The 15,260-nt window shown below is 42.2% G+C and overlaps 1 protein-coding gene across 1 annotated transcript in view; it reads left to right on the top strand.

Moving 5' to 3' along the window:
* LOC144592918 (hepatocyte nuclear factor 4-gamma-like) overlaps positions 1 to 15,260 on the top strand; it is a 140,865-nt gene that overhangs the window by 81,463 nt on the left and 44,142 nt on the right. Inside the window, exon 2 of the mRNA XM_078398185.1 lies at positions 4,201 to 4,372. Within this exon, the coding sequence (XP_078254311.1) occupies positions 4,227 to 4,372 (146 nt within the window). The 5' untranslated portion in view covers positions 4,201 to 4,226. The remainder of the gene's footprint in view (positions 1 to 4,200; positions 4,373 to 15,260) is intronic.

A 15,260-nucleotide genomic window follows, 5' to 3' on the forward strand; every position in this document is an offset into this window, starting at 1 on the left:
TGTTTGTACGTTCTCCCCGTAACCATGTTGGTTTTCCTCGGGTGCACCAGTTTTCTCCCACATTCCAAAGACATCCAGGTTTGTAGGTTAATTGGATTCGGTAAAGATTATAAATTGTCCTTGGCGTGTAGGATAGTGTTAATGAATGGGGTGATCACTGGTTGGCTCAGGCTCGGTGGGCCACACTAGATTCACGCTGTATCTCTAAGCTAAACTACAATAATAAAGTGTATATGGTCGCAAGTGAATTTTCCATTATAAAGCACAAGCTTGAAGGCAAACTAATTCATATATAAAGTAGATCAATGCACCTTGGATTAGATGTTTTGTGTGTGTGTGTGTGTGTATACAGATGAACATATATGTGCATGGGAGAGATTGATAAAAAACACTGGGAAATGCCCAGGAATTTTGTGCAGGAATATGAAGTGTTAATTGCCAAAAGGTCAACCAAAGCATCTGGCTCTGGAGCTGGCTGGTAATCAGTTGTTTTAACCTTTGAGGGGCTGCTGATGGCACAGATAGATGTAAGCCTTTTTCCGGAGGTCTTCGTGGATCAGGTAGCACATTTCAGCCAGTTTCCTTTCTGTGCCTATGATTCTCCAGCCACAGCGGCTTTTCCCATGGTATGGCGACTCACTTTACTGCGTGTGGTGTTTATTCTGTGAATTGTGTGTCTTCTCTGGCCTTTAACCTTATGGTCTAGTCTCTCCTCTTGCAGCTCACGCTGCCAATGGCCTTTGCACTCGTTCCAGATACTCCTTTAACCTGGTTAAATATAGGTGTGACCAGCAGTTCAATGCTCATTTTGCCTTTTCTAATGAAATTCACCGCCTTCTTAAAACTTTGTAAAGGTTTTTCCCTGACTGACCTAGAAAGCTTTTAACAATCTATTTTTGTATGCTCCCCAATTTTCACCAGATTTCTTTCAAAATGGAACAAATCTCATGACAAAGATAAAGAGACCACATAGCCCATCTTTATCCACATTGGTTTTACAGAGAGGAAGGCAAAGTCATATTGATTTTTATTTTAGTATTACTTATGTTTGATTCAAGGAGATATGAAGATTTTATCTGAGCCTGATAAACTGGGGTACTCTCTTGGAATTGTTTTTAAAATGAATTTAACCTTGTAGATAAGGCGAGATTTTTATCAGAATAAGTTTCTTTTAAAATTATTGGATAAAGCAGAACGTAGAATGTTGAACAAGTGCAGGTTTAATTGTTGACGAGATAAGATATGTGAAACTTTCTTGGTTTCATTTCATGGCATAATGCATAATCTGATAAGGCATTTTAGATTGTGTCTGTTATCAATGTTTTCTGAACAAACCATTTTTCACTGCCTTCAATGCATGCTTTTGCTAAGTATTTTATAGTTCTTCAGTTGGAATTATGTTTACCTTCCAAGTTCATGAGCCTGAGCAACATTGTGATACCCAGCATACAATAAAAAGCAGGCTTGTAGTTTCTGGCATTCCTGTCATTGTGTACCTATTTAAATGCATTTTAAGAGTGTACCATTAATATAGAACCCGGTAAAGTGTAGCATATGAGGAAACCCCTGCCATCTTAGAACAGATGCTCATATTTTTTTGTTCTTGCTTGTGGCCTATGGATGTAAACGCATCGTGTTCACATTTATACAGGTAAGTGCAAAAGAAACAATGTGCTATTTTTTAAATTTATGAAGTAGGATTTGAGATGATGCCGTTGCCACCAAAGTAAACAACATGTGCTTTTAAACTGCATGATTTCTCGATGGAAGTCTTCTGACTTTATAATACATTTACATTTGTGCTTGTTCATCATATTTGTAGAAGAATGGTTCCGTTTTTACCCGCCTTTTCAACTCTTCCATTTGAGTGATGCTCATCAAACTGTCTGAAAGGTGCAGCAACAGATGGTGACATGCATCGATTGTACAGAAAAGACATTTGTCGTCCTCATTTTGTTTCCAAATTGAAGCATCAATTTTTTGTGTAATGCCTTTTGCATACTTTAGTAGTCAAATTTGGCTGGATTAAATTTAGCCTCATTCAGTTTCCTATTCCATTTTTAGATGGATATTGTTAGTTATGTTGCCAAGCTGAACAGTCACAACATTTATCAGTAAAAGTTGGGGAGGAAAAAAATCCCGTGTACTTGATCCTTATAGATATCTTCCCTTTGTGCCATATCTGCATTCCAATATAAATGATTTTATTTCCAGATCAAAGTCCTCTATCGGAGTCTCTAATGTAATTAGAAATAGCTATCGCTTACTTTCGGAATCAAATGATAGAGAACTCATTAAAAAAAAATCACAAACATCATAACCTCTTGGTCAAGGAGCTACAATTAGCACAACTGAGCAGAATGAGTACGTGTATTGAAGGACTCCTCCCATTCCATCGCATAGAGTTATACAAGCTGGTTACGTAGTTTATTGTAGGCAGCGTTTCCAAATTCTGAATATGCATAAGACAATCAAGTGCACAGTGCTGTTGTCTAGTGGGACTGTTAAGACATAGCTCGATGTTCAATCATTATGAGGCTGTCTAAATCATTTTTGGATATGGACATGGCAAATTATAGTGAAGCTTTAGATCCTTCTTATGCTGCCTTGGAATTTGAAAACGTCCAGTTGCTGTACAGTGCCCAAGGTATGTTTCAATTGATTAATATTACATTACTTAGTTATGAGGATCAGTAGACTGATACAATGATAAATAACAAAAGTTAATTATATGATCGAAAAATTAAAGAAGTTTTATGGCAATTTCTGTAAGTTATACAGATTCCTAATATCACTCTTGATGAGTGACAGAATAAAAGGCAAAGTTCTGAATTTTAGATCTGTTTTTAAACAATGTGCCACCCATTTTCAGGCTGCCAATCAGAATGTCAGGAGCTCAACATCTCTATCTCAGTTCTAAGTGTTTCAGCAGCAGCAGAAAAAAAAGCGGTTAATGTGTATTTCTGAACTAAACTTAATTCATTTTCTCAATTCATTAACCATTGTTCAAACCGGGCTGTTTTTCATTTGTTGTAAAATGAAACGGAGTATTTTTCCACAACTTAAACCTTGCGCACAACCTAATTTTTGGACTTGATGAAAAGTGAAATGTAATAGAGGCTGGTGACCGTGTTAACTAATTAATAAGCTAATGGTTATCTAGTCTCATCACTAACCAGTGTAAAATAGTAACTTTTGGTTATTCTTTTACGGATTAAGTACAGGATTATCTTTGTATGTACATGTACATTTATATTGATTTCAGATCATTTAATATATAGGTTTGTGTAATGTAAGAGATAAAATTACCAGTGGTGATAGTAGCAAAGGCAAACTTAATGCTTTTGCTTGATATTCAGAAGGAATCACACATCACAAAATACATTTCTCAGCTGTAATAATATAGGTCTTGGATTTAATATCTGATTGGAATGGACTAAACTATAGTTGGGAATGAATACATTCTGTCAACCTTTCCCAGTTTCAAAGGAGATAATCCCAGTAACCTTTTGATTGTGATTCAGATGTTATTGTAGTCTTGCTACATTAGATTTTGTTTGTGCCTTGATATTACACTGCTTAAGATGCATTATTTGTTGGCAAATGTACAGAACTTGTCATTTAAGAAATCATTTATGGTTAGTTGTTAGAAGACGGTGGATAATGTTGTAATAGTGCCAATGTCAATCTTAATCATTTGCATTTGAAAGCATGCTTTGAGTTCTACTGCTGTCTCGTTTGAGGATTAGAGCTGAAAGGGAAAGCCCATGCCTTCTATTTGGCTTTGTATTACATTACAAATTATATTTTAATATCTTTTTGATTCCGCCATCCCTAAATCCCAATGCAACTGGCCTAAGACTGAATTTATTTTATCTAAACACATCGATTTCTGAAAGAGGATTGCTCTTAAACATTTTGATGCGTGCTTTATTATATATAATTGCCGATGCGATCAAAGAATAACTGAGAACAAAATTAATGTCCCAGGGAATCCTTAGATCCTTTTGCTTCTGACAGTACAAAGAGGCTCATCAGAATAATAAAGGCATTTGATAACTCACTTTGTAGTGTAAAATAACAGCACACACTAATTGAAATGGCAACAGAGGGCGACGGGTGTCTGTTAGTAAAGCTTGCTTGTAAGTGTACTGCCTGCGAAGGATAGCTGGAATGATTGTACGTTCCTTCTCCATTCAGATACTTCTCCAACCGAGCCAAACACCATGAACCCATCAGACAGTGGAATAAGCAGTCGATGTGCAATCTGTGGGGACCGTGCCACGGGAAAGCACTATGGTGCCTCCAGTTGCGATGGATGCAAGGGTTTCTTCAGGAGAAGCATAAGGAAGAGTCACGTATACTCATGCAGGTACAGTGCTTCATTCTACTGCTCGATGCTGAAGAGTCACTGCCAAGTGGCCCAGAGTAATGTACGGCCAAGCCTTCTTTTTTGTGCCTCGGCTCTTAAGTAAACTTGATGAGTAGCTGCGGGCGTAGAAATTATTGAAGTAAACTAATTCTAGGATGCAATAGAATCTTCAGAATGATCATTAATTTATCGACAGCAATTTGTTCCGATAAGTTGTCACGGCATAAAGATATCGGGGAGGGAAGATTATCTCTGGGCAGGACTGCCAGTGTTATCGGCTGTCTGCTGTTTTCCCCATTTGGTCACACTGAAATAAATTTTCTGAAAAACGTTCCTCTGAATTAAGGCGACAAATCCATCTCCTCGGATAATAAAGCAGCCCGCGCCTCAATGCAACTAAGCAAGGGCATGACAGCACAGTGACACAGCTGGTGGAGTTGCCACCGCACAGCTTCAGGGAGCCAGGTTCGATCCTGACCTCGGGTGCTGTCTGTGCGGAGTTTGTATATTCTCCCTGTGACCCCATGGGTTGAATTCTTCGATTTCCTCCCAAATTCCAAAGATGTGTGGGTTTGTCGGTTAATTGGCCTCTTCAAATTGCCCCTGGTGGAATGTGTAAAACGTTGTGTGAACGGGTGATCAATGGCTGGAGTGGACTTGGTGGGGCAAAGGGCCTGTTATATATACCGTATCTTTCAATCGAAAAGAGATCTCGGCAGGGGCTGATGAATTGGCAAATAAAATTCACACCAAACAAATCCCAGGCCATTTGCAATAAAGGAAGTGGTCTAACCACTTTGCTTTAAATTCAGCAGTGTAACTTTCATTGAATATTCCATCAAAACGATCCTTGTCGTCACCACTGATCCAACATTTTAAAAGGTGCAGATGCCATATGAAAAATTGTGGCCACAAGGGAAGGCCAAGGTTGGGGTATCTGGCACGAGAATACTTATTTACTAACTCCCAAAATGTCTTCCACCATCTCTCAGGCATGGTGATGGGAAATTGTTGGGAATGGGTTGGGAATATTATCCATTTGCCTGAATGAGTGCAGTTACAAAGACACTCAAGAAGCTGGATATGATCCCGGACAAAGCAACTCATTGATCGACAACCAACCAACCCCTTAAACAACCCCTTAAACTCCCATAGCTCCCATATCTAGACTACACTTCTTCCCACCTTGCTTCTGGTTAAGACTCTATCCCCTACTCCCAATTCCGCATCTGCACCCAGGTTGAGGTTTTCCATACCAGGTTATCGGAGAAGTCCTCATTCTTTAGGGAACGGGGGTTCCCCTCTTCCATTATAGATGAGGCTCTCACTAGGGTCTCCTCAATATCCCGCAGCTCTGCTCCCCCTCCCCCCCATTCGTAACAAGACAGAGTCCTGTTTGGCCTCGCATAAACCACAATTGTTGCCACCTCCAACTGGATCCCACTACTAGCCACATCTTTTCTTAATTTTTTTTATTTTATAATTGATTACAATGCATATAACAACAACAGTAAACCCCATCCCTCCCCTTCCCTACATAATCATGAAAACAAACAAACAAAAACAAACAAATAAATAAATAAAAATACATTTAAAAAAAACATAACTACAATGTAACAAAAAAAGACAAAAGCACAAAAACATGAGTCAAGGTAATTTTCACAAGTCAAATATTTCAGTATTTTCACTGCTGGATTCAAAGAAGGTACAAAAGCATGTGGCATTGAGGGGATAGTTTTACTTGTCCTTAATATGCTGCAGCACTGGGTTCCATATGTTGAAGAACTTTTGAGGGTTGCCAGACAATTCATATCTCAACCTCTCTACGTGTAATATGCCCATTAATTCTCTTAACCAAGTCTCAAACTGAGGAGCAGAGTCTGATTTCCATAGTTTCAAAATACATCTGTTGGCAATTACCATACCATAAACCAAGATTGTGCGAGCATTATGGTCTAGCTTCTCAAGCGTTGTGGAATACCCGAATAGAGCAGTTTCAGGGTCCGGAGTTAAAGTGACGTTTAAAACAGTGGAGTACCATTGAAATAAAAGACACCAAAAGTTGTGAAGTTTTGGACAAGTCCAAAAGTGGTGAGCGAGTGTACCCTCAGCGGTCTTGCATCTATTACACAAAGGTGAGAGATCAGGAAAGATTTTATGCAGCTTAACCTTAGAGTAGTGTAATCTGTGTATAACCTTGAATTGAATCAGTTGTAGCCTAGAATTAATAGAACAGGATTTTATACTTTTCAGTACTTCCTTCCAGACATCGTCATCAATTTCAATGTTAAGGTCTTCTTCCCAGGTTTGTTTTATTTTTAAAGTAGATTTATCTAGTTTGTTTAAAAAGATACCTACAAACGATGAGATTAGGTTCTTTGCTTCCGGGGGACCCAGCAAAATTTTGGACAACAAGTCGTCTTCGGGCAGGGACTCAAAAAGCGAATTGTTTTGTCGAACATAATTTCTCAGCTGTAAGTACCTGAAGAATTGAGTTTTGGGCAATGAGAACTTGGATTGTAGCTGATCAAATGATGCAAAGTGTCTATTTATGTAAAGATCTTTTATTGTAACTATCCCTTTACAGCTCCATTCTTTGAATGCTGTGTCTGTAAATGATGGGGGGAAAGCGTGGTTATGCCAGATTGGGGCGTGCATTAAACGTATTCGGAAGCTCACAAGCTTTCCTAATTTGGTGCCATATTCTCTGAGCATTGGACAGAGTGAAGTGATCCTCTCTAAGAGAGGTGAGAGATCTGGGTAATGAAAAAAGGAGAGCAGGGAGAGAAGTTTTTGGGGTTAAGCTTTTTTCAATCGCCAGCCAAGGTGGCAGGTCATATCCAACTCCCCGTTCATATGCATACTGCCAGTATACCATGACTCTAACATTGGCCGCCCAATAGTAATATAAAAAGCACGGTAACCCCAGTCCCCCATGTTCCCTCGTTTTTTGAAGATAAGCTTTTGAGATCCTGTGTGCTTTATACCCCCAAATAAATGGCATAATGATAGAATCGATTAACTTAAAGTAGGATTTGGGGATAAAAACAGGAACATTCTGAAATAAATACAGAAATCTCGGCAGGGAGACCATCTTTACTGCGTTCACGCGGCCAATCAAGGAAATAGGCAACGTTCTCCATTTCTCTATGTTCTCCTGTAGCTTGTTCAACCTTTCGGTAAAGTTAATTTTAAAAAGGGTCTTGGGGTTTTTAGATATTTTAATGCCCAGATATTTTATACTATCCGGATTTGTTTTAAACTGCATGTTGGCTAAGAATACAGGGTCTAATTCTGCTGTTATCGATATAAGTTCACTCTTCTGCCAGTTTATAGTGTAACCTGAGACCTCGCCAAAGGAATTAATAAGCTGGAATAGGTAAGGAACAGAATGTTCAGGGTCAGATACAAAGATGGCAATATCATCCGCATAAAGCGAAATCTTATGTTCCACCCCACCCAGTATTATCGGTTTTATAAGCGCATGCCCTCTTATGCCGATTGCCAGCGGCTCAATGGCTAACGCAAAGAGGAGCGGCGAGAGGGGGCAGCCCCTCTGAAGGGCAAAAGGGGGTGACCTATCCTGGTTTGTGAGTATGGAAACGGTGGGATGAGCATATATAAGACGTACCCAGGAAATAAAAGAGGCTCCAAGACCAAACTCTTCCAGCACTCTGAGTAAATATCCCCACTCAACCTGATCGAAAGCTTTTTCTGCGTCTAAACACAGAATGGCTTGTTTGGAAGAACTATCGAATTTGTGATACATAATGTTCATTACTCTTCTAACATTAAAGAAAGAGAACCTATTGGGGATGAACCCGGTCTGATCCGTATGGATAATGGATTCTATGCACTTATTTAGTCTAGTCGCCATTATTTTAGTAAAAATCTTGAAATCCAAATTAAGCATAGAAATTGGTCGGTATGAGGAGGGATTGCATTCATCCCTGTCTTGTTTCAATAAGAGAGAAATATTAGCATTGTACAATGACGGTGGGAGCTTTTTCAACTCGATTGAGTGGGAGAGCATCCTGTGCAGAATCGGAGTTACCTGGTCAGCAAACTTCTTATAAAATTCGACTCCAAAACCGTCTGGCCCAGGGCTCTTGCCGTTTTGCAACGACCTAATTGCATCCTTGATTTCTACAGAGGAGGGTTCTGAGTTTAAGGCCTCACAAGAGGCACTATCTAATTTTGGTATGTCCAACTTTTTTAACCATGCATTGATATCACCGTTAGCTTTGGATTTATACAGCTCTTGATAATACTCCTCAAAGCGTTCATTTATTAATTTTGGATCGGTTAAAGCAACACCCTTGCCTGATTTTATTATATGTATGGCCCTACTTGCTTGTTGCCCTCTAAGCTGACGGGCTAACAATGTATGCGGTTTGTCCCCTAATTCAAAATATCGCTGTTTCAGTCGCAGTAGCTGGTCACTGACTTGATTTGTTAGAATCGTGTTATACTCATATTTAAGACTGAGCATATTTTGCAGCGTTTGGGGGTTGTTTGGGGGTCCATTGGAGAAAGCTCCAAATCAATTTCTTGTAGACGTCTCTCTCTGGATTTCTTTAAAGACGCTTCATACGAAATAATATGACCCCTCATAACTGCCTTGAAAGCTTCCCACAAGGTGGAGTCCGAGACATCAGAAGTGTCATTGGTCTCCAAATATTCTGTAATTTTTTCAGACATGTATTTACAGAAAGTTCCATCATTAAGCAAGGAAAGGCGTAGTCGCCATTTAGCACATCGTTTAGACAGCTTAAAGTCAAAGATAATTGAGGTTGGAGCGTGATCTGAGATCAAAATGTTATGATATTTGGTATTTATTACATTAGGTATGAGTTTCGAGTCTAATAAAAAATAATCGATACGAGAGTATGAATTGTGCATTTTAGGAAAAAAAGAGTATTCTCTGTCTGTGGGATGCTGTATCCTCCAAATGTCAACTAAATTGGTGGAGGAGATGAGATTTTTCAAAACCGTGGATGCATTCGAAGGGCTACACATTTTATTTGATGACCTATCCAGGTGCCAGTCAAGGATTGTGTTATGGTCCCCTGCAACAATCACATTCGTATTAGAAAGGTCAGGTAGCTTATCAAAGATTTTGCGAAAGAAAGCTGCATCATCAATATTCGGACCATAAATGTTAAGCAGTGTTACATGAACAGAGTAAAGGTACCCAGTTACTATGAGAAATCGACCATTCGGGTCACTTACTGTAGAAATATGTCTGAAATCTATGTTTTTCTTAACCATAATTGCCACCCCGCGGGCTTTGCTAGAAAATGTGGATTGAAATATCTGATCTGCCCATCTGCAGCGCAACTGTCTCTGCCCCAATGTTCTAATGTGAGTTTCTTGGAGGAACACAAGGTCGGCAGATAAAGACCTAAGATGTGAAAACACCTTAGCTCGTTTAATTGGGTGGCCCATGCCGCGGACATTCCAGCTCACCATGGTAACCCTCCCACGCACATCATCATCCCCAGGTACCATCAGAAGGTGTAAATTGTATTACATAAGCAGCGACATAATAATTTGCCTCAAACAAAAAAACAGGAAGACCACCAACACAAAAACACACACAAAACTCGGACTTTCCCTCCCCCCATCCCCACTCTCCCAAACAAAGTGAGAGAAAATATCCTAACATACTGTAAACGGGGGTTACTTCAACTATCTAGCCTGTTAAGCCCAAAGGCTAGCTAAAGGCTAAATTGTGAAACCGCTAGCTAGTTAACTACAAATTCAGTCGGCATCCCCTCCGATGAACAAACAAAATTACGGATCTGTTCAACAAAAAAAACGTTTCCCTTTGAAACATTAGCAGGAACCCATCCTGTAAAATCATCCTATTCCTGAAACGAATTAAGCACATTAAACAAAGTTAAAGTTAAATCTATTGAGTCCAACGTCTACCTTTCGTGTGAATGACCATGTCCATGGCTCAGAGTTAACTCGTTCGCATGTTAGCCGACGCCCGCCGTCCACTCCGGGCCAGCGGCTTAAACATGGATAGACATGGGAGAGTCAGTGCACTTGGACAAAAGCTTGCATCCTCAGGATTTAAGCTTACTCGACAAGAGGGTGACCATGCCCCCACGTTGAGATTGGCTGAAACAGCTGGTCTGGAGACCAGCTAGTCAGTGTTAGTCTGTTAGCCGACATTAGCCCACCGTTGTCACCGGGCTGGGCGGCAGGTTATCCGCGAATAGTTTGGCCTCCTCCGGGGTGCTAAATATCGACGTGTCGATACCCTGGGTAACCCGGAGGCGAGCAGGGTAGATATATCCGGTTCGCAGGCCTGCCTCTTTGAGCTTCTTCCTCGTGACCTCGAAAAGACGACGTTGTTTCATTATCTCTGCCGGGAGATCAGGAAAAATGTGAATTTGCTTCCCATTGTAGTTCAGTGGGTATTGTTGTTGTGACAGTCGCATTATCCGCTTTTTCTGATGGCCGCTGTGGATCTTAACTATCATGACTCTGGGGCGCGCGAGATCGTTAGCCAGTTGTCCTCCCAGCCTATACGCCCTATCAACTTCTATGGGCATCGAGAAATGTTCTGCCCCCAACAAGTCCCGAATAAAGTTATCAATGAACTCCATGGGGCGGCCGCCTTCAATCTTTTCTGGTAGTCCGACCACTTTTATGTTCTGGCGTCTGGAGCGCGCCTCCAGATCAATAACTTTATCCTGGAGGGCCTTGTTAGCATATTCTAGCCTTAGCCACTGCTGCTCCAACTGAATTAGTCGAGTGTCATGGTCACTGCTCGCATCTTCTACCATAGATATCCGTGCTCCATGTTCAGTCAGAGTGGCTTGGGTAACTTGGAGGGACACCTCCAGGGTATTAAATCGGTCATCCATCTTCTTGCTCATTTCATTTATAGCTGTAAGAATGATGGCTGTTTCAGGAGTTCCTTCTGCCGATAGTGTGATTAGCTCCGGCTCTCCACCACTAGGCCGCTCCTCATCCAGTGACGATGCTGGGTTTTCATTAAATTTCCTGACGGCTGGCTGCTTTCTGGACGACTTCTGCGTTGTCATTTTATGTCGGTCTGTTATTACAGCAGTAGACACAACTTAAAGTGGGAGTTGTACTATAAATAGTCTTTTATTCCTTAATCTCGATTTATCGGAGGGGAGCTCTAGCAAAACACGTCTATTACATCATATGCACACTAGCGCCCCCTTCAGCCACATCTTCCCATCTCCACCCCTTTCTGCTTTCTGCAGAGACCGTTCCCTCCGCAACTCCCTGGTCAACCCGTCCCTTCCCACCAAACCACCCCACCCCAAATACTTTCCCCAGCAACCGCAGGAGATGCAACACCTATTCCTTTACCTTCCCCCTCAACTCCGTCCAAGGACCCCAACAGTCTTTTCAGGTGAAGCAGAGGTTCACTTGCACTTCCTCCAATCTCATCTACTGTATCCGCTGTTCGAGGTGTTGACTTCTGTATATCGGCAAGACCACGCGCAGGCTCGCCAATCGTTTTGCTGAACAACTCCTCTCAGTCCACCTAAACCTACCTGATCTCCCGGTGGCTCAGCACTTGAACTCCCCCTCCCATTCCCAATCTGGCCTTTCCGTCCTGGGCCTCCTCCATTGTCAGAGAGAGGCCCAGTGCAAATTGGAGGAACAGCACCTCATATTTCGCTTGGGTAGTTTACACCCCAGCGGTATGAACATTGACTTCTCTAACTTCAAATAGCCCTTGTTTTCCCCTTCTCTCCATCCCCTCCCCTTTCCCCATTCTCCCACCAGTCTTATGGTCTCCTCCTACATTTTATCTCTGTACCGCCCACTCCCCTGACATCAGTCTGAAGAAATGTCTCGACCCGAAACCTCACCCATTCCTTCTCTCCAGAGATGCTGCCTGTCCCGCTGAGTTACTCCTGCATTTTGTGTCTGCCTTCGATTTAAACCAGCATCTTCATGCAGTTCTTTCCTACACAACCACTTAAACGTTCTTTCCTTCTGGCACCAGCGTATAGTGGCTCACATATGTTTCATCCACATGACCTCCCAAACTAGATCTCTCCAGAAAACTAAAAGCAATGGTTGTATGGTAACACATCACGCACAGGTCACAAATTGTGCTGAGCTGGATGTATTTCATCATTCGGCTTGTACTCGCTGGAATTTAGAAGATTGAGGGGGGATCTTATAGAAACTTACAAAATTCTTAAGGGGTTGGACAGGCTAGATGCAGGAAGATTGTTCCCGATGTTGGGGAAGTCCAGAACAAGGGGTCACAGTTTAAGGATAAGGGGGAAGTCTTTTAGGACCGAGATGAGAAAGTTTTTTTTCCACACAGAGTGTGGTAAATCTGTGGAATTCTCTGCCACAGAAGGTAGTTGAGGCCAGTTCATTGGCTATATTTAAGAGGGAGTTAGATGTGGCACTTGTGGCTAAAGGGATCAGAGGGTATGGAGAGAAGGCAGGTACGGGATACTGAGTTGGATGATCAGCCATGATCATATTGAATGGCGGTGCAGGCTCGAAGGGCCGAATGGCCTACTCCAGCACCTATTTTCTATGTTTCTATGTTTCCTTCATTGCTTCTGGTGAAAAAACCAGAAACCCCGCAGTGAATAGTGCAGTGGAAGAACCTACAGTTCAAGAAAGGGATCGTGGTCTCAAGACAGTTATATGTGGGCAGTAAATGCGGATCTCGCCAGCGATGGCAAGATGCGTTGAATACTTTACAGTTATTTCATGCGGTGTAGACTTCACCAGAAAAGCTGGTTTTACTGTTCTTTCCAATTTCCCCAGAACTAAGAAGGCAGTTGGCCACATTAGTCAGTCTGTAATCACATTTAAAGCAGGCTGGGTAAAGATGGGAGATGCCCTCTTCTGAAGGCCGAGGGTAAACCAGACAGGGTTTTGGGAAAATCCAAGTTGTTTAGTGACCGGCACTGAAGCCAGCTATTTTAGTTTCAACCCCAGACTTATTTAACCACCTGACTTTAACTTCCCAAGTAACTCTGGAGGAATTTGTCTCTAGATTAATAGTCCAGAACTCTAGCAGCTAGTCGAAAAATATATTTTTTAAAGAAGTGGAATATTTTGTTTGTTTTTTAGTGGTTGTGATTTTACACCACAAATAAATATTTATCTAGCTGATTGTGTAACACTAATTGGAAGGGATATATGCCCAGTCATGGGAAATTTACAGTAGTATCACTGATTTCTTCATCACATGCCTTTGTCACACCAATAACCTGTGCTGATCATGCAATATGTTCCTCCAATAATAGATTGGAATGATAAAAGTGTGATGTTTGGTGGACTGTGTGGGGTGGGAGGACCCGTTGCTCCTCCCGTGCAGCAGGTGGCGCTGCACAGGACAAAGGGAGATTTTTTTGTACATAGTTATCTTGGCTGTACACAGTGTGGAGTTGTGTAGTTGCAGCCATTTTAGTTGTCTTGCTGCCAGCATTGAATTAATGTAATAAAGACCTCTGTTGTACCTTGAAAACTTGCAAAGTTTCATACAGACATAGAACAAAAACACGAAAGTGGTGTCAGCTGTGTCGCTAGTGGGTCAGGACATCTGGGAGAGGATCGGATCGCCAAAACTGAAACCGGCCAACATCCGCCTTTTCGGATACGGACGACAAGCCATTCCCACGAAAGGCAAATGCACTGTCGCCGTTTCCTGTAATGGTATGACACAGATGTTGCCGCTGATCGTCGTTGGCAAAGAAGGTACATCCCGGTGCGCCATCGACTGGATCCGTGCTTTCAAGCTTGACATGAATGCTTTGATCTACGAAGGATCAACCATGGCATTGTCATCTACCACGTACTGCAACGTGGTCAGCAAGTGTGAGAACGACCTGCAGAAGGTTCTTGACCAGTTTCTGGCCGTTTTCGCACCTGGACTCGGGCATTGCACAAAGATGAAGGCACGGTTCATACTCAAAGACGATGCTGTCCCTAAGTTCTTCAAACCATGACCAGTTCCGTTCAGTCGGATGGACGCCGTCGACAAGGAGCTCTGCCGTCTTGAAGAAATGGGAATTATCACCCACGTGGACCATTCAGAATGGGCCACACCCATAGTTGTTGTTCAGAAACCTTGCGGCAAGGTGCGCATCTGTGGCGACTACAAAGTGACTATAAACCCTCAATTGCACATTGATCAACACCCCATACCAAGAGTGGACGAGCTGTTCGTCAAGCTGCAAGGAGGACAGTACTTCTCCAAATTGGACATGTCCAAGGCGTATCTCCTAGTGGAACTGGACGACGAGACAAAAAACCTGCCCGTGATCAACACGTACAAGGGACTGTTCAGATACAACCAGTTGTTATTTGGACCGGTACCGCCGTTGGCCATCTTCCAGAAACTGGTTGACAATCTGGTTGCCGGGATTCCGCAGGTAGCCACCTACCTGGATGACATAATTGTCACCAGCCGGACAGAGGAAGAACACCTGCAGAACCTAAAACAGGTCCTCACGGCACTGAACAACTACGGCATGAAGTTACGCAGGGACAAGTGCACATTCTTCCGAAAACAGGTCACATGTCTCGGACATGTGATCTCGGCAAGTGGTCTGAAGCCATCGGAAGAAAGAGTGGACGCCATTGTGAAATTGCCGACGCCCGAAAATGTGAAGCAGCTTGAAAGCTTAATTGGCAAGGTGAACTACTATGGCAAGTTCATACCGGCACTTTCGACCTTGTGCGCACCATTGAACAACCTACAAAAACAGGGTGTCAAATAGGCACTGGTCCAAAGAGTGTGACCATACATTCACCAGGTTGAAGGAGATGCTCGCCCAGAAGACGCGTTTGGTCCACTATGACCCATCGAAGCCGATCTCGCTGGCCGCCGATGCATCGCCGTACGGTCTTGGGG

This window comes from Rhinoraja longicauda, chromosome 4 (assembly GCF_053455715.1).
Source record: "Rhinoraja longicauda isolate Sanriku21f chromosome 4, sRhiLon1.1, whole genome shotgun sequence".
Lineage (NCBI taxonomy): Eukaryota > Metazoa > Chordata > Chondrichthyes > Rajiformes > Arhynchobatidae > Rhinoraja > Rhinoraja longicauda.